At 38.6% G+C, this 26,063-nt stretch overlaps 1 protein-coding gene and 1 long non-coding RNA gene across 2 annotated transcripts in view; one reads left to right on the top strand and one right to left on the bottom strand.

Moving 5' to 3' along the window:
• LOC125775781 (uncharacterized) overlaps positions 1 to 26,063 on the bottom strand; it is a 218,036-nt gene that overhangs the window by 54,268 nt on the left and 137,705 nt on the right. The window lies entirely within an intron of this gene.
• LOC105223592 (protein dachsous) overlaps positions 1 to 26,063 on the top strand; it is a 243,140-nt gene that overhangs the window by 194,976 nt on the left and 22,101 nt on the right. Inside the window, exons 3-8 of the mRNA XM_011201347.4 lie at positions 6,454 to 6,634; positions 6,730 to 7,215; positions 9,788 to 9,966; positions 10,167 to 10,835; positions 13,289 to 13,808; positions 21,649 to 22,151. Of these exons, the coding sequence (XP_011199649.3) occupies positions 6,454 to 6,634; positions 6,730 to 7,215; positions 9,788 to 9,966; positions 10,167 to 10,835; positions 13,289 to 13,808; positions 21,649 to 22,151 (2,538 nt within the window). The remainder of the gene's footprint in view (positions 1 to 6,453; positions 6,635 to 6,729; positions 7,216 to 9,787; positions 9,967 to 10,166; positions 10,836 to 13,288; positions 13,809 to 21,648; positions 22,152 to 26,063) is intronic.

Here is a 26,063-nt window from a genome sequence, read left to right as displayed (position 1 = left end):
GCCGCATAAGCGAGGCATTCATATCTCTTATTCAGCACCAGCACAACGGCCGGTGCACCAGTTCGACGGCATGCCCGGGGCTGCGCACGATTGTGGTGCATTCAGGCGGCTGCACACCAGGAGCAATTAAATATAAAGTAAATGTGTGTGTATGTAAGAATCTGTAGCTACAGCAAGAATACTGCGCATACCAGGCATTTTTATTGTTGTTGTTGCTATGGGATTGCAAGGACACTTGCCAGCACAAATTTAACACACGGACTATACCGTATGTATGTGTGTTTGTGCTTCTTTGCGTATGTGTTAATGACCTGCGATTCTGGTAATTGCAATTTGTAACGCTTTTGCGATTTCCGGCAGAAACAGATTATATTTAAATAAAAGGTGATGAGCATGAAATATGCAGGCAATGCAGCTGAGCGTTCGTGTGTGTGGTGCCATGCATATTGGGATCTTAATTATGGACCAAGTTATTGCATAAGTGCGTGCAAATGGGCATGTGTGTGAGAGTGTGGGCAATATTCGACTGAATGTGGAAGATTAAATTATTAGCATGATTTATTTGCGAAACTCCAATAAATGGAAGCACATTCAATTGTGCACATATATTATACATACTTGTTATACCCTGAACAGTTTGTAGCATGCAAAAGAAAACCTGCAAGACCCCATGGAGAATATATGGATTGCGATATCCAGCTTTTGAGATATCGATTTGAAATTTTGGAAACGTCACTGTCATGCCAAAAGAGTTGCTCATTTGTTCAAACCGCCTATATTGGACATCTAAAGCAAACACCTGTCATAAAAATTAATCGATCATACTTTGGTTCTTGTTTGGGAATTTTATTGACATATGCAATCAAATCATTTAGATCGGACCACTATAGCATATAGTTGGCATTACAATCTTTTTCTATATTAAGTCACCTTGAAAGGTTAGAAAGAACCAGAAAAACGGTTTCCGGTAGTTTACGTTTAGGTTAATAGTTAGTTTTATAAGGAATGCAAGTGTAAAGGGTTCTATAGCTTCGGTACTGCCGAATTTATTGTTTTTCTTGTATTACGAGGGCTGTCCGATAAATAACCGACCGTCCGTGAAGCTAGCGGCACATCTGAAAAAAAAGTTTCTACTTCAAATTGTGCATATTATAATACATAGCTACTCGCCAAAATTTCAGAAATTTATCTTGCGCAATTATCTGTTGACAGTCGTTTTTGTGAGTCTATTTCGGCGATTTCCCCAAAATGGAAAAAATTGAATATCGAGCTGTAATTAAATTTTTATTTTTGAAAGGCAATACGCCTTCACAAATCAAAGATGAGTTGGACTCTGTGTATGGTGACTATGCACCATCGTTTACCACCGTAAAATTTTGGGCAGCTGAATTTAAACGTGGTCGCAGGAGCTTGGAAGATGACGTCCTGGGCGTCCAAAAACTGTAACCACTAACGATAACATCGCTAAAGTTTGGGCATGAGAAAGCTGTCCGCGCGTTGGGTGCCGCGTTTGCTTACGCTAGACCACAAACGTGCGCGCATGAACATTTCCAGCGCTCTGTTGGCTCAGTGTAGAGACAATAAGACTGAGTTTTGGCGCGGATTGATAACTGTAGACGAAACTTGGATTCATCATTATACGCCCGAAATAAAAATCCAATCTAAACAGTGGATTGAAAAGGGGGAACCAGCCCCAAAAAAACCTAAAGCTGTGTGATGGAGAGTGTTTTTTGGGACAGCCATGGAATTATTTTTATCGACTATCTTGAAAAAGGAAAAACTATAACAGGAGCATACTACGCATCATTATTGGACAAGCTAAAGGAAGAAATTTCGAAAAATCGGCCACATTTGCAAAAAAAGAAAGTCTTGTTCCACCAAGACAACGCACCATCTCACACCTCAACAGTCGCCATGGCGAAAATCCACGAATTGCGGTTCGAACTGCTTGACCATCCACCTTATTCACCGGATCAACCACCAAGCGACTTTTTTTTGTTTCCTCGACTTAAAACTGCGCTCGGCTGCCAGAGATTTTCGTCAAATGAGGAGGCAATCTCTTTCGTGAACTCGTATTTTGCAGACAAAGACGCCAAGTACTATTTGGAAGGGTTGCAGAGATGGGAGCATCGCTGGGAGAAGTGTGTGGAATTACAAGGAGACTATGTAGAAATATAAAAAAAAAAAATTTGAAAAAGTCGCGTGCATCATGGTTAGGTCGGTTATTTATCGGACAGCCCTCGTATATGAATGAATGTGTGAAACTAGTGCTTTTGTTTCTCAATATATGAAGTGCATGACCGTATATACCGTTAACTCCGCAACACTGCAGTCTAACGCAAGAAACGGCACAGATGAAGAACAAAGAGATTTTTTATCGCCAAATATTTGCGAGATTAATTTCTCCATTTAGGCCGCTGGCAATTACTTTAAACATCCCAAAAATGGTTGGCAATTTGGCTCAACTATTCCTTCATTCGGCTTCTAAATGATTTGCCGAAAATTCCGCACTGCTCATTTGCAGCCCAGACAAACGCAAACGCATTTGAGTTATACTCACCTTATTGTTGTTGCAATAAGTTTAAGTTGGGCCGTTAATCGCCGCTGTGGCCGCCGAATGTTCGCAAAGCAAGAATGCCTTGCTAGCAACTTAATTGGATTAAATGTGAAATAAATAACGCGCACACAGTGCCACACATCCGGAAGTCCTTGGTGCCTTGGTGTGCTCGCGCTTCAGCCTGGTTGTTGTTGGCTTTGCGTTGCATACGCAATTGTTTTTTGTTGCGTGCGCCTTTTTGTTTTTCTCTCAGTTTCGCTGCACCAGCCGCAGCAAAGTCATTACAATGATTTATGATGAAGGTGGTAAAAGGACACAACGACAATACAGCAGCTCACACACACACACACGCGCGAGCGTGGCGAAAGCGACAATGGCAAATTTACAAAGACGACATGGAAAAATTGGAGCTTTGCCACGGAAGACAGATGAGTTTAACGGTTTGTGGTGGGATTTGCAGTTGAAAGTTTAAGCCGTTTATGCGCGGTGCTCTTATACATGCGCAAAGAGCGTATGTGCGAAAACGCCATAATGCTTAAGTGCTTAATTACTTAAGGACTTTGGTGAGCGTTTAAAGCTCTTGTAAGTTTGGTCTATATAGCTCTCTGACTGAAATGTTTAAGCTGGTACAAAAGGGTTGCCTATTTTTCATAATATAACTGAGAAACTATTTACCTATATTTGATGATTACTGACGGACTTGTATTATATTTTAGAATCACAGATTTTGTTTTTAATACAATTAATTTAAGAAGTTTAAAATAATCAAAATTGATCCACTACATATGTGGAAAGGAATAGAAAACATTTCAATAATTTTAAGGGCAGTTTCAGCAGCGTAAGTTTATGTTCAACATAGGTTTTTAGGTTATATCAGCTACTAACTTTTTAATAAAGTTGGCAACTCAATATCATATTTCCGCATACATTCCAGAAGGTTTTCTCAAAGTCCTTAGCGTAACTTTACACTTTGTAAATTTTTATACTCTCGCAACAAAGTTGCTAAAGAGAGTATTATAGTTTTGTTCACATAACGGTTGTTTGTAAGTCCTAAATCTAAAAGAGTCAGATATAGGGTTATATATACCAAAGTGATCAGGGTGACGAGTAAAGTTGAAATCCGGATGTCTGTCTGTCCGTCCGTCCCTCTGTCCGTCCGTCCGTCTGTCCGTCCGTCCGTCCGTGCAAGGTGTATATATATCTCCGAAACTACTATAACTATGTCAACCAAACTCTATAGAGTCGTTTCCTTCAGGCATTTCCATATACAGTTCAAAAATGGAAGAAATCGGATAAAACCACGCCCACCTCCCATACAAAGGTTATGTTGAAAATCACTAAAAGTGCGTTAACCGACTAACAAAAAACGTCAGAAACACTAAATTTTACGGAAGAAATGGCAGAAGGAAGCTGCACCCAGGCTTTTTTTTAAAATTGAAAATGGGCGTGGCGTCGTCCACTTATGGACCAAAAACCATATCTCAGGAACTACTCTACCGATTTCAATGAAATTCGGCATATAATATTTTCTTAACACCCTGATGACATGTACGAAATATGGATGAAATCGGTTCACAACCACGCCTTCTTCCAATATAACGCTCTTTTGAATTCCATATGATGCCTTCTCTGTATAATATATACATTAGGAACCAATGATGATAGCGGAATGAAACTTTATACAAATACTGCATTTGAGCAGAGGTATCCCTTGTGGAAAAATTGTCGTGATCGGACTATAACTTTTCAAGGTCCCTGATATCGAACACGAAGAACTCAGTGCCTAACCTAACCTAACCTAATTTTTCACCGATATCGGTAAATCTCCCGGATAATGAAATCTCGATTATCCCTTTATCATGCGAGAGTATAAAATGTACGGTGACACCCGAACTTAGCCCTTCCTTACTTGTTTAAATTTTAAATTATGCTCTACTCCAAATAACAATATATTATAATATTTTCCCCTTGATTTCTCTGAAATTTCAGCTTTTTTGAAGAATAATATATGTTTTTTGAGAATTCAAAATTTTATGAGACAGTTACAAAATATTACTTATTGCATTGTGCTAAACATATTTAATTCCAAAGCTTGAGTCGTAAGTAAATGTTTAGTCAATTATACCATTTCAAAATCAATCCTATATTATTTGTATTTGTAATATTTTAAATTTGTATGCTGCAGCAGCCAGCCGAGTGTTGTACAGTATATCTTTATATCTTTCTTTATTTTAGTAAATTTTTCTTCCACAGTTTAAGATAGTTAATTACTCCTTAATTTGCAAGTGATTTGTCTTATTAGTATGATTTAATCGTTATATGGTTCATAAGGTAAATAATTTGAAATACCGTTATACAAAATAAGTGGAGAATTTTGACTAACTGTTAAGGGGGTATTCTAGTCTAGAAATTTGAAAAAATCGAAATTTCTTTTTTTCCTTTTTCGATAGTTTTGATATTCAAAAATATCTCCCAAAAAGGTTTTGTCAAAACTCAAATTATTTTCAAAGTTATAGCCATTTTAGTGAGCGAATATTCGTATAACGGTTGAGCGAATATCGTATAACGCAAAATTTTAATCGCGTTTTTCTCGAAACTACTATTTTCAACACTTCTGACATGATTTCTCAAGTTCTAATGAACCGATTAACTTGAAATTTGGTGTGGACCTCCTTTATATATCTCTCTATGGTTGGAACTAGGATTATTAAAAAATATTGATTTTTACTATTTTTAAAAAATTTTGATCTTTGCCAAAAAACGGGCAAAAAATTCAAACAGTCGCCATTTACTGGAATTTTTTTTTATTTATCCTAGTTCAGACGATAGCGGCATTTGTACTGATTAAAATTTTTTTTCTTTTTTTTTCCGATCACCCAAAGTGTTGGAATCGTGTCAGGAAGGGCGCACCCTTATTTTCAACCCCCGCCACGCCACCACGCCGCATTAATCAAATTATCACAACATTTTTTTTATATTTTTTTTTGTATTATTAAAATATCAATAAATATCTGACAAAAAATTGGATAGTAAAAATGTTCTTAGTTTTTTTTTTATTGGACTTTAAAAAATGTCGTTAAATAGCATTTCTAGACTAGAATACCCCCTTAACCAAAGGTGTCTATTAATAATTTGCAGGCATATGCATATATAGCAAACACAAAAGCTCAACAGTTTTCATTAAAACTAAAAGATATCATAAACAAATTAAAATTTTTATTCACGTCATACTTAAATCTGCATATTTGCGGCATTCTTTGTGGCTGAGATCATGCAGATACATATTTAAATCAATCGCCCCAGCTACTCAACATAGATATGATCAGTCAACTAATTTTATGCCATATCCGCTTTGCGCCACAATGCAAAAGACTGCAAAATATGAAGTGAGGTAAGGCAAGCGGTGGTCACCAGAGTCACAGGCACAATTGCTTATAAAAGTGCACATAAGGAAAGACACGTTTACGTGAGTGGCGATCAGTTCAATACTTTCAATTAACGGCGGATTAGTGGCAGCTCACGTATATATACATACATATGTATATGATATATATATCATGTAATAGAAATATTATTTACTTGTGTATAGGAGTATGTGTGTGCCCATGTTCGCAGTCAATTATCCCACATGCGCGTCCGAGTGACTGGCGCGACTTTGTCTAGCGCGCTGCCGTACTCATGCCATATACAAGTGTAATGTGTTTATTATAGTATTTATTTTTGTTGTTGTTGGAAGGCATATACACAGTTTTTACCATTATATTTTCCAATTATTATAGTTGATTGCAAATTAACATTATTTTCTTAACTCGGTACACGTCTGAGTAACAGCAACAAAGCCGACTAGTCTAATCTCACCTCCATTAATTCTCTAACATTTTTTATTCCACTTGCAGGTGTCGGCCAGCGACCCAGATTGCGGTGTTAATGCAATGGTCAATTATACGCTAGGCGATGGTATCAAACAGCTCGCCGAATTCGAGGTACGCTCTGCGACGGGTGAAATATGCATAGCCAGCGAGTTGGACTACGAGAAACGTAACTCTTATGAGTTTCCGGTGATAGCAACCGATAGAGGTAAGTGCGCCAGAAATGTTAAAAATTTATTTTCTAATAAAAACTGCCCTTTTTTCTTATATTTGCCACTTTTATTTTTCTCCTCTCACCTACAGGTGGCTTGAGCACCATAGCGCGCATCAAGATCCAGCTCACCGATGTCAATGACAATCGCCCAGTTTTCTATCCTCGCGAGTACAATGTATCATTGCGCGAAACGGCTAGCGCCAGCGCCGCGACCGCACCCATTGTTGCCGTCGTTGCTACCGATGCCGATGCGGGCCGTTTCGGCGCGGTGACCTATCGCATTGTAGCCGGCAATGATGCGGGCGTATTTCGCATTGATCGCACGAATGGTGAAATTTTCATCAATCGCCCGAATATGTTGTCGGTGCGAACGCAGCCGGTGCATGTGTTGAATATAAGCGCCAGTGATGGTGGCGGCATGCGCAGCTCGTCGGATGCATTGGTCTTTTTGAGCATCATTGATGCTACACAGCGGCCGCCGATCTTCGAGAAGCCGCGCTACAGTTATCATGTGAAGGAGGATGTGCCGGGTGGCACAGTAGTTGGTTCGGTGATGGCCACCAGCAGTGATGCAGGTAAGGTTTTACGCGATTGCTTAAGTCTTTTGTTGTACTAGGGTTGCAGCTCAAACTTAAAGAAGCGCCAAAAAAACCGAGAAGAAATATGCAAAAATTTTATGAAAATGTATGAGATACTGTTTCATATATACATATATTATCCGAAAATATGCAAAATTTAGCGCACACAATGTTCACTGATTTGGAAATAAATGACTGCGCTTGTGATGGACAGCTCGGCAGTATATTTTTTCGTGTACGCTTCTCCGCTTCATTTAGCTTTTGTTTGTTGCACATTTACCTGTTTTAAAGCCCTGCTCCTCTGAAGAAAGGTAGTATACTTCGTCTGAAAAAACCAAAAATTCTCAAAAATAATGCCGCTCACATTTAAATAAGCTGAGTTGGCAGTTCTGAAAATGTTGAAGGCGCACTTATTTGTATTAAATCAAATACATTTGCAACTCATGTGTGTTGCAAGCGCTGACATATATACGCAGGCATACATGGTCTGGCATTCGGCACCTCGTTATTTTGCCATTCTTTTGCGCATATTATGGCACTAAACTTTTGGGCTGTGATGAAGCCGCGTTGAAAAACACATAGATTTCAACAAAAATCTGCACCCATAAACTTCAACAACGTCATCATCGTGAAGAGCTATCACATCAAGTACAAAAGGCCAGACAAACTCAACTACCTTCTCACTTCACTCGTTTAGCCGTTGTTGCGTTTCCGAAATCTTTGAAAGTTGACTCATTTATGGGGCTTTGTGACGTATGCAAAAATGAATAATACTTTTGTGGAACAAAATATAAAGAAGGCAAATAACGGAGTGTGAATTTGCCTACTGCTTTACTTCAGTTTTAATTTTCCACATTTCTTAAATTTTCGTTTTTTTTTTTTTAAATTTGGGAAATTTTGTTAATCCACTCGAGTTTTTATACACTGAACACGGTGAATTAAGTTTGTAACACCCAAGAGGAAACGTCGGAGACCCTCTAAAGTAAAACCGCCATTATGTACTACAGTAGACTTAGTAAAAATGGAGCGTTACAGGATAGACCAAAGTGTTTTCATGATTAAACAATGTTTCGAAAATAATGAAAGATTGGCGGCCGCAGTTCAAAAACTGCATTCAAAATATAGTATAGCCGGAATAGTGTTTTAACTTCGTCAACTGTGAGGAGATTAATTGAAATGGCGGCAAATTCCAATCTTGCTTTAATTCTGGGATACCCGGTATGTAAATAAATTATAAGCATGAGAGCAGAGTTGATATATCGATTTGAAATTTTGCACCCGTCTTTTCACACCAAGAAGCCGCACATTTGTCGGAACGATCAATATGAGACCGCTATCAACCTCTGATAAACTTGTTCAGATCTAGTCTCTCTAGTTATTGTAAAGAATTTTTTGATTTGGTTTGGTTGACAGAGCATTTAAAGTAAAATTAATTGTATTAGATAACATTGAATATCAATTATAACATGATTGTCACCATGATTTATACTTGACTTCTACGTATGCTTAAACTCAAAACTTTATCGTAAAGGTTGACACTTTTGATGTTATACATTCTCAAAATGTTTTGACATTCAGAAGGCTGTTTGTATTGTTAGCACTTACTTACAATATTCATCTCGGCCAAAAAATGGAATTACTCTTTCGACGTGGATTATCTCAGCAACAGTGCATCGATGAACTTAATTAAATTTTTGGCGATGAAGCCCCATCAAGGACCAGTGTTTACCGAGGGTATTTTGAATTCAATCGAGGTCGTATATGTATTACTTCAAGATGAATAGATCGTCATGTGACGTATAGTGAGATTGAGGAAACTATATATACGCATTAGTGTCGATTGACCGAGAGAAATGTAAAAAAAGACACGATAACGGTGCTTCGAAACACGTCTGTGACAACGTGACAGGTGATGAATCGTGGACTTATGCGTGTGAGCCCGAAAGTATGCAGCAGTCGATTGTGTGGATATTTCAAGATGAGTCAAATACAACAACTTAAGAAATCAAAAACCAACCGCCGAATGGGGATCGCTCTTCACCACGACAATTTGAGCTTTCACATGTCCACTTAAATAACTTCGTTTTGATTTGATGAGTCATCCGCCGTGCAGTCTTGCCTTGGCACCGAATGACTTCCAATTATTTCCATGCGTTCAGAACGCATGTTTTGGAGACAGCTCAATCAGAGTAGCAAAAGTGCTTCAACTATTGGTCTTAATGGAGAATATTAGAAAAACATTAAAGCGATTTTCGATGGATAACATCAATTGCAAATGGTAACCCTTATAGCTTGGTATGCGTGCTTATAGAATAAGAGTCAACGTTTATTAAAAGAACTATAAATGTTCTATACAGATAAAAGCTTTTAGGTTGTTTCTAGGTCCCTTCCAGAGGCTAATTTGAAGCATGCTCTGAGTTTAGTTATTAATACTCGTACATATCTACGATAACAATAGATATTATACAAACTAGTTACACAGGAAATATTGAAACATTAAGTTCCACACTACATTTCCTTTAAATTTTTTTTTTTTGTATAATTCACATCTTCCTATCTATCTTCACAGTCAATCGTAATGGCGTTCGCTATTCAATTTATTCGGGCGATCCAGAAGGTTACTTCAGCATTGACGCCATAACGGGCAATATACGTATAGTTAATCCTCTGGATCATGAAACGAAACCACAAATTTTACTTAACATACAAGCAATGAGCGGTGATCCACCAGCTTACGGGCATACTCAGGTGAGTACTAAAATGGGAATGTCTATCAAAAAGAGCAAATTGCATGACAACAATGAATAGGAAATAAGATTCAACTTCGAAAAACCAAATTTGGAAATACCAAAAAAATTTAGCTTTGAAGTTTCAAGAATGGGTGTAAAGGGAAAATACTTTGAAAATTATGTTTAAGGACCTTCATCACCTCTAAATTCTCTCCCCAGGTCAATATCGATATCGAGGACGTCAACGATAATGCACCAGAATTCGAAACGAACTTGGTACGCATTTCCGTTCCGGAAAATGCCGATCTCGACACAGCACTCTATGCAGCGCATGCGCACGACAAAGACTCTGGCAAAAGTGGTGAGATCACCTATACGCTGCATATGATTTCTGCCGATCAATATCAATCAGCCGAACAACAACAACAACAATATCTCGGTAATACAAGCAATGCCGTACAATTGGCTCGTCCAACGTTAAACACTTTTGCTGGTGCACCAACGGGAGCGTTGGCAATACGCAATCGTCTAGCGGCCACAGGTACCACCGCATATGCTGCTGGTATTGCCACGCTCAACAACGCGCATATGGCTGCCGCGACGACGGGCATCTCCGCTGGCGTGAACCGTATGACCACTGTAGTTGCCGAACAGAATGTTTTCGCAATCGATGCACGCTCGGGCCACCTAACGCTGTCACGACACCTGGACTACGAGACGACACAACGTCATGCACTGATAGTGACGGCTACGGACGGCGGTGAGCCACCCTTATCGTCCAACCTCACCATACTGGTGGAGGTGCAGGATGTCAACGATAATCCGCCAATGTTCGAGCGCAACGACTACTCAGTGAAGGTGTTGGAATCGTTGCCGATTAATTCACAGGTAAGCAAAAAGCTGAGGACGAAGCGTATGTGTGTGTGCCTTATGCGCATGCTCGGGTAGGCGATTATTTTGCTATGCAGCATCTGTTAAGTGTGGGCATTAGTAGCACGCATTGACAGCTATGCTAATTTCCACATATGTATATAAACTTGCATTAATTCGATTAACCGCCGCTAGAAGTCACGCGAGTTTCGCTACCACTCGGTAAGCACTCGTGCTTCCTGCCAATATGCTTGTGTGTAGACGTGTATGCATGTATGTTCGGCAGAATGGACAAAGCTATAAAACATTTTCATGGATAAACATTACTTTATATGCAACTTTTAGCCGAACGAACGAAATTCAGCTATCTCGACGCATGCGCATGCTTTTGCAGAAAACTTGTCCTTCTTTTCAAATAGTTTCGCATTTGTCGAACTAGTTTTGTGTATCTGGAAAATCATCCTTCAACTGTCAATGCTTCGGCTGCACAACCGCATGCTATTCTGGTTGAGGAAAGTTTGCGGAACTTTTTAGCAAATATTTCTAGAAAAATGTGTTAATTTTCAATAATTTTTTATCTCCAATGGTTCTTGGTCAATTAGTTTTTCAAACAAGTGAAAGATAGATTTTATATTAAAAGTGAGGTTATAATTTTTATTACACATTTGAATTTTGACAATATACTGGACTTCAAACTCTTATTACACATTACAATCAACATTGATTCCCTATTCAAGAATAATGCAACCAATCTTAATAATCAGATTATCATATCAGATTCCAAATGCTAAACAAAATTAAAGCTTCTGTAAGAAGGTGAAGACATGACGACAGAAATGGCAAAAAAAACGTTAAGGTTTAGTAACAACATTCTACCTTTCTAATTCTTATTGAAACTCTTTTCTGGAGAAAGCCACAAGAACCAAAGTATTTGTATATCGTCTGACTTAAATGAAATGAGTGACGTGTATTGGGTATGCTGATTAAAAAAGGAAGTCACAAGAACGTCTGCCCGCAAAAGGTTGCATTTAAATTAATATACATTTTTTAACACAAAACAACCTTTTTTATATTTTGATTAAAATGATATGCCTGGCAACATATAAAATGTTGTGAATGTACAAATAATTCTCTTAAAGTCCAAGCAGACGAGGAAGAAAAGGTTCTAGTCAAGCTTGAATCCTGAAATGGCATTATATACACACAAAAATTGCAAAACTTTAATTCATATGCAAAAACAAAGAAGCAGATTATCGCATTTTCAAGTCCATCAATGGCACTTCAGACAAACTTTGAGTAATTTATGTGCAATGTGAATGCCAATTGAGCTTTTATAGACACAGCAAATCGAAGTTTGCTGCAAATAAATGTCACCGCAAATGTTTGGCCGCTAAGAATAAAATAAAGTATTTGGATGACTTAAAGGCCTACCAAAATAAAGCAGTTCCCGTCTTTTGTAAATTGTGATTCACGTTACAGTAATGCGTTTTTATGTATAAGCGTCGAGTCGAAGGCGAAAGAGATTCGCATGCGCAAAGACTTATTTGCATTTATGCAAATGGCGCCGCAAGAAAAGTATGCAAAAAGATGCACGCACTGCTACTAGCATTGCTATGTTGTATGTGTTTGCATGCATTTTTTTTTTGAAATTTCGTTAAATACCTTAACTTCCAATTTACCGCGAGGCGCACTCGAAAGTTAACCTCAATTGCCGGTACATATTTACAAATATACTTAGCCTTATTAGAGATAGTCAACCAACTTTCTTCGGCCACCTAATTTTGGTCATTTCACGTCGGCAACAAAGCGACATTGTTGCAGCAACAGCAAACACCCACCAAAGCTACCAAATTTACGTAAATAAGTATTTGTGTTTATGCAATATAAACAGATCGCATTTTCACTGTGACCGGCCGCCAAACAAACAAGCAACACACTGCCACAGCTGTAACATACTAAACGGCAATACACAAAACGGGCCACATTCACGAGCGAGCAAATCGCCTGCGATCTCACCGAAAATCACATAGCAGTTAGAGACACGATTTTTATCGTGCAACAGCGGCAACAAGCGACTGCCAGCTTGCCACACAAATGGCAGCGACAACAACTATGTATAACAAAAGCAACAACCAATGGGTAGCATGGGAGCCGCGCCGCTGCGGTCAATGGGTTAATTGTGATTTAAAGTACCAGCAACAACCCCAAATAATCATGGCACAAAAAAGTTACTGCAACTACAATTACTTAAAATGCTATTGTAACTGTGCAGCGGCTACAACATCAAAAACATACAAACATGCACCACAGCAAAAACTGTATAAAGCAAACAATTTGCATATACCAACAGCACAGTGAAAGTCTGCAAATCACTTGAAAATCGCACTGTCCCACACAACTAGCTTAAGCTCTGTTGCCCACGACTAATTAACAATCAAAATGCTCATACTCCGTTTGTTCTCTTTTTACAGATCCTGCAAGTGACAGCCATCGATCTGGACACCGGCAACAATGCGCGCATCACCTACCGCTTGGTGAGCAGTGCTAACGGCACGGTGACACTCAATGCTGGTGGCAAACTGGCAACACCGACTTTGCTACACCCCAGTGGCGCTATCAAGCAAACACTTTCGGCCGCCGACGCCGAGTTGGCGCAACTGTTTGGCATCTTTCCCAACAGCGGTTGGTTGTATTTGCGCGGCACCTTGGACCGTGAATCACGCGACCGCTACGAGCTCACCATTATGGCCAGCGATAATGGCACACCGGCTGCACATGCACGCGCACGTGTCATCGTCGAGGTGTTAGACGCCAACGACAATGATCCGCACTTCCTGAGCGCGGCGTATGAGTTTGTAATCGAGGAGAATATGCGACGTGGCGCGCTGGTTGGTGTAGTGGGCGCCACCGACCTGGATGTTGGCGAGAATGCGGAGATACGCTACAGCTTGATACCGTCCAATACGAGTTTCCAAGTGAACGCCATAACAGGTGGGTGAACGCGAATTAAGACTTAGTTAATTAATATTTATGAGGTTGAGGCCGTTAAAGGATTTGACACCACCAAAATATTATGAAACCACTCCGTAACAATTTATTTTTATTAATTGCATATCCTTCAATCTGAAAAGTACCCGATTAAGAGCAGGTAAAGTCCTCAAATAGAAAGCTAAATCATTTTCGAAGTCCGAATTTAAATACACAAACCCGAGAGTGTTAATCTCATTCCAAACTAATCGGTTAGAAATATATAATTCAACTTACACGCATTAACTTTTTAGAAGTATTTGAATATAGACGTACATTGAAAGAATGGATTATTCCCTGCCTTCACAAATATCCATATAGGATTTTAATTCATTCCACTCCTTCAAGGTAGTGACAACATGTCCATTTACTTCTTACTTATGAAAAATTATTTTTACCGAATTCGTAACCATTTTAACAGAGTCATTCGATTCTCTCGAAACCGGTATCAAATTTAGCCTTAGTGAATCGAACTAAACCCTCTTGCATATATATGTATTTCGCCACCAGCAATACCCAAATGAACAGTGTACTTGAGAAACAAGACTTACTATACGTTCACTAAACTTTTTGAAAACTCCTTAAAGAAACTCAAAGCACTGGACGGTTATTGAGAAGTAGTTTTCAGTCAACGGTCAAAACCAAGAATTCTTCATTTTAAGCTTCTTTCAGCCTGTCCGTGGTTGATAACAGCATTCAAAAATACTCAAAATAAACAAATCTTCGCAGAATAATCGGCAAAAGAAAATTAAATAATATATTACTGTCTACTCTAAAGCGGTTCTCAAGAAAACTTCAGCAAGGCGGCTCTAAAATACAATAGGACCTTCCATTATATACATTAGTTACTGAGGCCTCTTGAAATAGGATCAATCTGTTTGTTGGCCGACACAAATACCTTTAACGCCTATATGTCACATACTAAGACGTTGCCGAATTAAAATACAGAGAGTTAGTCTTTTAGAAGTTAATCTGGTACACAAAATGTTCTCTGCCGACGACACCTCTTTGCCTTTTAGTCAACAACCGGAGCCAATTTAAAAGCTCTGGATCAATATATATTCAACTTCTTGCAAGTGTAAGCATTTTTATGCGTATCTGCCAATGTATGTGTTTATTTGGCCTGTGCGCAGTAAAAGTAAAGAATTTCCTTTTAACATAAATTAATGTCACTTCAGCTTAGTAAAAAATCGAATTGCCGCCACGGCCAACTAACATTTCTAACATCTCCATCAACTTGCTGGCAGCACTTGCAACCGCTCCGCACAAAGCAAGCGGCCTGACACTGGCAATGTATAGGACAAGGCCAAAAGCGCCATATAAATGCTCCTTCAAAAAGACTCCAGCAGCACAGATCAGCTTAGTGTAGTGCAACGCCGTGCAGGCCAAGCCAGAGAGCCAAACGGACCGACCGACTGACAACCATGTACTGCGCCATGACCCGTGGCCAAGCATTACTGTTCTACTTTTCAAAATAGACAGTTCGGAGTTGGGCTTCCACGACTTCAAATTGGCAGGCAGACGGGTGTGTAGCAACGCTGCAAACGCAATGTAATATGTAGCAGTAGATTTTCAAGATTCGGCCAACTGGTAGGTCTATCGGCATAGACATGTATTGGGTAAACCTGTCCGTGCTTAGCAGCTGCAAAAAATAAAAAAAAGACAACCACTGATATCGTAGATAATAAATACTAACTCAGAGCTATGCTACACACAGCTACTCCCCTCCACAACCAACACATCTCGTCGTTCGCTGCGCCGCTTGCTCTTTCGCTGGTAATCAAATGATCTCCATGTACATATTTCAGCGATAGACGCTGCACAGGCTGACTTTTACTACCTCTTTAGCCGCAACTTTGCATTGTTGTCGTCGTGCAGCAGCAGCAACAGCCGCCGCAACTAAGGCGAAGACCTCACTATCAACCGTATATCTTGGCGAACGGCTTTGCTGGGACGCATGGCTGGATGAATGGCTGGCAGTCGGGCCATTAGTGTGCGCGCAACAACAGTTTTAACGCTGTCAGCTCATCCGTCAATGGCATGTCAAGTGGTTGACATTTTGTGGCCACTGTGTGTGCGGCAGCAGCATGTTGCAGCTCGCAGTGCATTTTTATAAACACACATACATTTTTATACTGTCATGTGTGCTCGTGCGCCGTGGCACAGATCAGGAGCTTAGCTGTTATTTAAATTAAATATGCAAATCGCGTGGTGCTGTTAATCCTGTAGACCAGGTACTCATACCAACAGAGGCACAGCTCTACATATGTATGTGTACGAACATTCAAGACTTCCTTCACCACTGCAACCACTGCTCATGACCACCAGATATCAAACAATGGTGTGTGCGCCCGGCTACCACTACGCTGACCGCAGCTGAACTAGTTTGATTTCATATTCCGCACGGCAGCAGCTGGGCTTGCAGCCCATATATATGAACATACAAGTGATTGAAAGTCGGTTGATGTGCCAATAAACGGCATTTTCCGCATTGCTTATAACGCTTTGACTCACTTAATGTGGCTGCGAAAAGAATTGCGTAGCGCGGAATATTAACACATCAGCGAAGATAGATACATCGTTAACATTGTTGCAAGTTCACACACGATCGCTTCACATTCGTGGCTCAGTGTGTGTATGCTCCTTTTTTATCTCGTGCGGATGTTATTTTCAATTACTCAGTTGAGATACACGTAATTGAAAATATTCAGAACGTTGCAAGTTTCTATGAATATTGTGGCCGTAAATCAAAATTGAATATGAAGAGAATGACGGACAGCGCATTTGACGTGACTTCTTGGAAAGTGCCGGTTATGAAAATATGAAAAGTGATTAGCCTCAATACTAGAAAGGAAAACGCTGTATTATTTACCTTTGGTTATTTCAAAATGGCTCTTTTAACACTGGAGTTTCGAAGGTTCTACAAAAAAATACATAAACTGTCTCTTCATAAGTTCATTAACTTTAAACGAACCACACAATTTGAAAAACTTATTCATTTTAAAATTTGTTAAATTGCTAAGTTACATAAGTACATAGGTCTCAAATTCGCAAAGACTCTCTTTTTAATACTTTCACGGTTTTGGCCTTCATACAGCTACTTCGGTTTCGGAATAATAAAAAGTTCCTGAGCCATTGTCCGCAATGGCAATCAAGCCTAAAATTGGTCACAACTGTTCAAGTCGGAATACCGCATATATGAACCTTAGCGCCTAAGGCAATCTGATCAATACTTTTTGTGACTCTCCTATACCTAATATAATGATTTTCCAGCCTTTTGATGCTATGACCCACGAGTATAAAATAAGTTAATATAATAATAATAGTATACTAGTCTTGCCAACCTAGCGCTTGTATCACCTAAAGCCAATCGAAGTAGATATAGAATAATGTATATCTAATAATGAGTTGAAATCTGAACAATTGTATATCTGTCCGTCCGTCATTTTGCCCGTCAGTCAATCTGTCCGTCTGTAGAAGTCAATAAAAATAAAGATATATAAATAAAACGTGGTACATATATTTATTGGCACCCAAAGAGAGTGTGACGAGCCCTTTGGGATGCAACAACCAAAGGGCGGTGGATGCAATGGCTTATTAAAAATGTCAAAGGCTGAGTGGATAGAAATCATTGGCATAGGGATTTCTATATGACAAATTTTTTAACTGGTCATGGGTGCTTTAGAGCAGAGCCGCTCAAAAAAATGCGCAATTTATTTACCAACGCATCCAATCACACATTTGATATCTGCTAGCGTATGATTGTGCGCGCGCTTGCTTAGTACACTGAGTGAAATCGTGCTATTTGGTTATGTTGTTATTAAAAATTTAGAAAAAAATCAAAAATTATGGTTTTTGATTAAAAAAGCAATTAAGAACAACAATAATTTTAAGTTAATTTTTTTTTAACTTTCCATGACTTTTTCCATATCGACTTCAAGATCGTAAGTTTTGATTCTCATTAAGTCCTCTGTATGCTTATTCGAAACTGAATTCCTGTATTTCGAGTGTATTTTTGACGCTAGCAGAATTAGCGTCATAGCATTTGCTTGCCTATACTCCGAGTATAGGCATGAAAAATTTTTAGCGGCTCTGCTTTAGAGGCTACTTATTGAACTATGGTCACTATAAGGAAGTGAAGTGTTCGTTTTGTGGAAATAGTAATAAAAATTCTCTGTATATTTTCTTCTATTGTCCGAAATTTTATGTAGAAAGAACTCTACTAGAACAGCAAGGCGCGTACGGTCAACGGATAACATAGTACCACATATGCTGCGATGTAAGCAGGTGTGTCTTACGGTAAAAGACCTGACCGCAAATGTTAAAATAGAACTGAGAATAGCAGAAAGATCGACAAATAGAGACTGAGTAAAATTGAAATACAGGAGCCAATAGGCTAAGCTTACCTTGCGAAGAAATACTTTTCCGCACCCACGAAGTGCCATTAAGCCAAAACGTATAAAGTGTAATAATTAAGAAATAAATTGAGATAATATTCCGTAACTTGAGATGAGATTTTCAGTACATCTCAGTAGCGTGGGATACCTGTGAGCTAAATCGTTTCTTTTAAAGTGAACATAGTCCTGTACCCTAAATGGTTTAATGAACGTATCTTCCAAACCGCTAAATCTTAATCAACCAAACTTGCTGACAAGAAGTCTCCTTAACCTTTAACTTAAGAGGTCGTATTTCGAAACGTAGATTTAGAGGTAGTAGTAAATTTTACACCATTTTGATTGTTAAAATTTATTAGAGTTTTTTTTATTATAATACTTACAAATTTCATCAAACTGATTTAAATTAATTTTAATTACTGTATTTGGAAAGAAAATTGTAAACTCTTTGTATTTTTTTGAAAAATTTGTCCTTTATTTTAGAAGCCTTTTTTAGGATTATGAGAAAATCAAAACACAAGGTGTAAAATTTACTACCACGTCATTAGTTAAAGGTTAACATCTCTTCTTTCTAAAAATGGACAAAATCAGATAATAACCACGACTTCTCTCCTCATATGGTTTTGTTTACAGGAGAAAGCATTAAATTTGGACAATGGCCGTGGTTCCCCATCTTTAGGTGAAATCCAATGTCTTTTGAACTACTTCATTAACCGATTTTAACCGATTTTTTACCGAACGGTCAATCTGTGAAATCTAGTTTTGAAATTTGGGGAGAAAAAATTCTGTGCCAAAAATTAGTAAAATCGGGACAATTCTTCCCTTAGCCCCCATATACCTAGTATAAATATTTTCGAACTTTCGGTTAACTTCTGTCAGAAGAAATGATAACAATGTATCGTCTTGCCTAAAATCGATGGATATTTGAATGTTTTTAATGTTATACATTTTTGTTGCATAAATTTTACAAGCAGACGCAACTTTTGGTTAGTTTCTGTTTAGTATATTCATTGGAAACAAAAAAATGCTGTGACCACGGAATTTCGTAACACCTTTGTTTCTTTTAAGACCTAAAGGCCTAAAGTGTTCGTTGAAAATTAATTGCCACAAGAATATGCTTGACTTAATATTCTTAATGAGACTTCAGTTTTGCGGCTAATTTTTCTTATCTGCAATTAACTTAAATATACTGGATTGCAAATCGGGTATATTTAGAACCTTACTGTTAAAGTTATTCATAATACTCGTAAATCTTAAACTCATCGAATCAGTCCGTCGGTAGGATATGTCATGACTTTAACTTGCATTCCGCATTGGATGTATCGAACTCACTGTTTTGGCTTTAACAAAATTAAATTGTACTTTCTTAACAAGAAACATTCTAAAAAACTTTCTTATAACGTACTCCAAATCTAAATCGCTTTAATATTGGGTTGTCAAAAAAGTCTTGCGGTACTTTCACTAGTTGGCGCTGAAAGCGCGTAGTTCTAGTTTTATTTGTCGCATCGGGTCACGCTATACCTTTTTGGAAAGCTCATTTCACGCGCTAACACGTGTTCGTGAGTTATAGCGTCGCAAACATGGAGCAAAATAAAGAGAAAATACGGCATATTTTACAGTACTACTACGATAAAGGCAAAAATGCATCTCAAGCCGCCAATAAAATTTGTGCAGTTTATGGACCCGATACAGTTTCCATTTCCACCGCACAACGATGGTTTCAACGTTTTCGTTCTGGTGTAGAGGTGGTCGAAGATGCGCCACGCTCCGGAAGGCCTGTTGTCGAAAATTGCGATAAAATCGCTGAATTGGTCGAAAGAGACCGGCATAGTAGTCATCAAACCGTTATAAACCATTTGAAGAAGCTTGGAGTCATTAAGAACCTCGATGTATGGGTGCCACACGAATTGTTTCAATAAAAATACCACAAGACTTTTTTGACAACCCAATATTAGCTCTAAACATTGATCTTTCGTGTGCGGATTGTCCCGCTTATATCGGATGGGCGTTGATTTTTGTCAAGTTTCGTCCTAGCTTTTATTTAGTTTACAAAAACAAAGTAGTTTATGTACTCCTTTTGATCGATTCGCTCCACGCCAAACTACATCAAATCTTCATGTAAGACTACTCAAGTTAAACACAGATGACTCATCAAGTGGAGTTTTCAAAATTTAGGTTTTATAATGAGAAACTTCACATTGTTCCACTAATAATAAAATCCGGTATGTAATTAACGAAAAGAGAGTGCAAACTCCTACATTATTGTAGTACTTTTAATAATTGCTAGTTACAAACGAATATTTTTCACAATACGAAGCTAAAGATTAATTAAATAACTAGAAAGGTTGTAGAGACCACCATCACAGCTGATTGCTGGCAACTGCGGCAGTGTCGAGACATTTTCCCACATTCACACAGCGCCTTTGGCCGCCAGCGATATAAAGCAGCGTCGGCAGGTGGGAAGTAGGTTGCGCCTCATATCCGACAGCTGTTTATGTTAATATCTTCTCAGTTTTCCAACATAAGTACTTGTATATAAACTAAATGTTTATACACTAATTTGTATGTATGTATCTTAATTTCCACCACATTCCAACTATCTTCTTATTGTTTCTATCAAACCCATATACTTGTACTATACGATTAGAACATGCATCATGCGCATGTGTTCGTTTTTATAAACCGCTATTACTGTTGTTGTTGCCATTAGTGTTGTCGCTAGTGTTTTGCTACCCATTAATCATTACTCTGCCGGGGAGTGGCGACCTAAATCTGAAAGTCAAAACATTTTCAACTTCATTGGCCACACTGGCCACTCAATGCTATCGACTGACGAACACACCAACGAGCGATCAACTATGAGCGACCGTTCAAGCGTCACACGAGCTGCCAGTTGTCCGCCCGTTCGCGCGTTTAATTTGTCCAGTTTCCGCTTGATTGAATAGTCTGGCAAACAGAGTGGATATTTGGTATTTTATTCAATTTGATTTTATTCAAGAAGAAGAATAATGGCGTCTAAAACGACTAGGCAAAGGAGTTCGCTGCGCAAATGCAGGGAAAGCATGATTTACGCGATCTGACACAGAATCAGTGAATGCGGAATAAATCATGTGACGACCGCCGGCGCTTTTGTCGGTGCCTAATTGAAAAGGTAATACTTTCTCGGCCATTTAAGAATTCTTACTTTTTTTACAATTTCTCCACGCAGCGGAGAGAAAAAGGTCAACAAAAGTCACAACAGCGCCGCACACATCTGTTCTAATTTGCAAATCCAGTGAGCTTACTGCGAGCATCTGAAAAAATCTCTTATATGCTTAAACAAAAATAAAGAAAGAATTTCCTCATTTTTGCATAAATTAAAATTAATTTCCTGCCTTTTCATTATTCTTATTTTTTCTTTGCATGTTCAGGCGAGATCACCACCCGCGAACCGCTCGATCGCGAATTGCGCGCCGTCTATGATCTGGTGGCGGAGGCACGCGATCAGGGTACCCCCTACCGCAGTGCGCGCGTTCCCATCAAAGTGCACATCACCGATGTCAACGACAATGCGCCGGACATTGTTGATCCGCAAGAGGATGTGGTCAGCGTACGCGAAGAGCAGCCGCCCGGCACTGAGGTGGTGCGCATTCGTGCCGTCGATCGTGATAACGGCCAGAATGCATCGATCACCTACTCGATATTGAAAGGTCGTGATTCGGACGGTTACGGCCTGTTCAACATTGATGCAGTAACGGGTGTAATTCGCACACGAGTCGTGCTGGATCATGAAGATCGAAGTATTTATCGTTTGGCAGTAGCGGCTACGGACGGTGGCAATCCACCCAAGCAGTCGATACGTTTGTTGCGCGTTGAGGTGTTGGATTTGAATGACAATCGACCGACGTTCACCAGTTCCAGCTTAGCGTTTCGGGTAAGTGTAAAGAAAATCAAAAAATAAATATGTACGTAAGGATTTGCGAATTTCAATGCCGAATTTGCAAAGTTGCTTAGCAGTGGTGCTCAAACTTTTGCTATTGAAGAATAATAAAAGCTTCTTTCTGTGGATCCTAGGAGCTTATACGTCTCTGAGCTCTAATATCCATGTCAGCCTAAGGAAATACGGACCTAGACCTAGAATTTTTTATGTGACCAAAAAAACTGTAACTATTTAGATCTCCTCGTTTCCACGGAAGATGTGTCACAGTAAAAAAAATCTTTTCTCTTTATATTCATCAAAGAACTGTCAGAACATCATCATTGCAAAAGCTTCAGAATAACGGTTATTATGGTACAAGAACGGGTTTCGGATAGTGTAATTGTATAAAAGAAATTTTAGTGTTCTATAACAGATGAAATGCACAACAGCTCTATTATAAATACCAAAAAAAAAGAGCACGGAAGCAATGACCCTGTCAAAATCTTGACGTTGATGGTTATAACGGCACAAAAATGGGTACTCCGTTAATGAGATTCTGAAACGACCCCGAATGTTTCAACTTCTTACGCATCAAGAAAGCCAAACTTATTCAAAGTCAGGCTTTCCACCATAAATCAATAAGAAATAGTTGATTTAAAAACTATTTGTTCGTCGATACCCAAACATAGCGGCACTAACGTTACTTTAAATGGTTTTTGCTCAATTTGTGTTGATGCCACATTATGCACATCGCGTAAACACATAAGTAAACCTAAGACTGTGAGTATATCAGTGATCATTAAAGCATCCAGCAGAGATTGCAAACACCTGGCCTCATTTGCTTACTACAATTCATAGCAAATATCTACGGTAGCCGCCACAACCGCCACAGCCGCTATTGTGCAGCCACTAATGTCAGTTCCTGGAATAGAAAATCCGCAGCGTTGTTTCACGCTTGTAACTTCTAGTCCTACTTTCAAGCCAGCAACAACATATGCCAGCGACTGCCCTTCATGCATTGAACCGCCAAGACGTGTACCTATGAGATAGACAGCCTGTAAAGTTAAATTTTTAGGCATCTTCAGGCTCTTTCAGTTCGTTTAGGAAAATTCGTGATGTAGAAGTTTATTTCGGCTTCTTTTTGGGCATTTTTTCAAGCAAGAAATGTTGCTCCTGCTGTTGTTGTCTTTCCGCCTTTGTTATTACGCTTGTAAAACTGACAATGAGCGGCATTTGTATAAGATCTGCCTCTGCCAACACCCCCGTCGTCAACACCATCGCACCGCTGCGTTGTCCAGCTACCAGATTTAGTGGGAATGTGTTTCAAGCACAGTCAAAGTGTGTGTGTGTTGAAGTGTCGCTGCTCTTTAACGGCTCCTTTTAGTTCCAAGTTGTTTTCTATTTCTCCATTTCTATATGTGACGATGATTTGTAGCGTCACGTGACAAAAGTTGGAAACACGATTTGCCTAGAAAAGAAACAAAAAATAAAATACTATCAAAATAAATCAGAAACACACATACATGTTTTAAAATCGCGAATTGAATTTGGAAAAAAATGGCATGAGGTAGCCTCATACAGCACAAAAGCTTTGAAATATTTGTGATGGCGTAACGGCTTGTTGGCTGTGTTCTCAAAAGAACACTTGCAGATTTTGAATGCAATTTATTTCACTTCATCTCACTGACACTATGTATTTCTTGTTTTATTTGCTTGGGAATATGGGTTGGCATTGTGTATCGTACTAACTGTTGGTTTCTTAAAGCGTGGGAGCAAATGTCGAGATTTATTTATTTCAAAACTTCCGCAACCACGGTATGTCGGCAAAAGAACCTCAACCCGTATAAGTTTTTTCAAGTTAAATTAAATAAGTTTTGCCATAAGCGGTTGGTTTTAATGAGTTACAGTGGGGCAGCGCTAAAGAGAATGAATTGTTGTGAAGACTCATTCGAAAAAACTCATACGGAAAAACTTTCAAAATATTTTTGTCTTTATTATCAATATGTTAGATAGCAATACTAAACATGTAAGGAAGGGCCAAGCTCGGGTGTCACCGAACATAAAAAAAAGCCTGGGTGCAGCTTCCTTCTGTCATTTCTTCCGTAAAATTTAGTGTTTCTGACGTTTTTTGTTAGTCGGTTAACGCATTTTTAGTGATTTTCAACATAACCTTTGTATGGGAGGTGGGCGTGGTTATTATCCGATTTCTTCCATTTTTGAACTGTGTATGGAAATACCTGAAGAAAACGACTCTATAGAGTTTGGTTGACATAGCTATAGTAGTTTCCGAGATATTGTATAAAAAACTTAGTAGGGGGCGGGGCCAAGCCCATTTTTCCAAAAAAAATTACGTCCAACTATGCCCCTCCCTAATGCGATCCTTTGTGCCAAATTTCACTTTAATATCTTCATTTATGGCTTAGTTATGACACTTTATAGGTTTTCAGTTTTCGCCATTTTGTGGGCGTGGCAGTGGGCCGATTTTGCCCATCTTCTTATGGAGCCAAGAAATACGTGTACCATCATGATATCTCAATTTTTATTCAAGTTACAGCTTGCACGGACGGACAGACAGACATCCGGATTTCAACTCTACTCGTCACCTTGATCACTTTGGTATATATAACCCTATATCTGACTCTTTTAGTTTTAAGACTTACAAACAACCGTTATGTGAACAAAACTATAATACTCTCCTTAGCAACTTTGTTGCGAGAGAATGCGAATGAATATCACAAGAGAGCTTTATGAACTTATTGCTGTAGTAACAGTTTCGTTCAGCTCGTTTGAGCTCTTCTTTTGAAATTTCACAAACCAAAATTCTGATTAATTTTAAGTGATCGTATGGGACTTTGTTATCATTTGCCAAATTTCGTAAGCGATTCATTCCATCCTAAATTCCATATTAGTTTATTTATTTATTATTATAAATATAAAGAATAAGTTGAAGTTTGATTAAAAATACGAAAAGACTTTTTCGACTACGCAATATAAAAACCTTTGGGTCTTATCGCAGCTCCCATTGTAATCTACTTACCGAGAACTATGTGAGTAATAAGTAAAGATTAAGAGGAAACTTACTTCGTAGTATTTACAATATTTCAGTAATATTGATTCCCTGAACAGAGTATATTAAGTTTGCAACGAAGTTTGTAACGCTTGGGAAGTAACGTCGGAAACAATGTAGAGTATATGTATATGTAAATGATCGCTTTCAGTCTGTACGCGAACTACAAAATATCTTAAATATATCTTAAATTTTGCATAACATCGTTTATTCCCAAGAAGCTGCATATTTGCTGAAACCACATAATACAGCGGCCATACGAACTGATCGATCAAAATCTAGCCTTTGTATGAAAACATGTTTTATTTGTAAAGTTATTTTTACGAAATTTAGCAAAAATTATTATCCAAATCAACGCTAAAATCTGCAAAGAAATTGTTCGGTTGAACTTTGTGGCTTCGCTGTTCCTTTTAATAAAGATAAGGATATTGTTATAGACACATTCAGATCTTTTATTTATATTCAGAGATCACTGCTTATAAAGTAAGTTATTACACACCACATTTCAGTTATAGTAGCTTCACTGTCCATTGTCGACAAATGAAAATAACTAAAGTGGATATGCCGCAGACCGAATGTCACTAAGTCATGATTATTACATTCTTGTTATTGTTACTTTGACATTTTTATGTTTCGCATATCTGCTTGTTTCGTTTGTTATATATTTATTTTGTTTTATTTTTATTTTGCAAACCTTTTTCTCTCTTTTATTTTCTTACAACTTCATGTGCCGCTCAATTTTTTGCGGTTAAAACAATTTACCGTGCCAATGCAAATGCATAGATTTGTTTGTGTGTGTATGTGTTGCGCTGTCAGATGACTACAAACTTCGCTGTCATTTGGTACAATTTAAAACACCA

This window comes from Bactrocera dorsalis, chromosome 1, assembly GCF_023373825.1.
Source record: "Bactrocera dorsalis isolate Fly_Bdor chromosome 1, ASM2337382v1, whole genome shotgun sequence".
NCBI classification, from domain to species: domain Eukaryota; kingdom Metazoa; phylum Arthropoda; class Insecta; order Diptera; family Tephritidae; genus Bactrocera; species Bactrocera dorsalis.
This window is presented reverse-complemented; position numbering and strand designations above follow the sequence as displayed.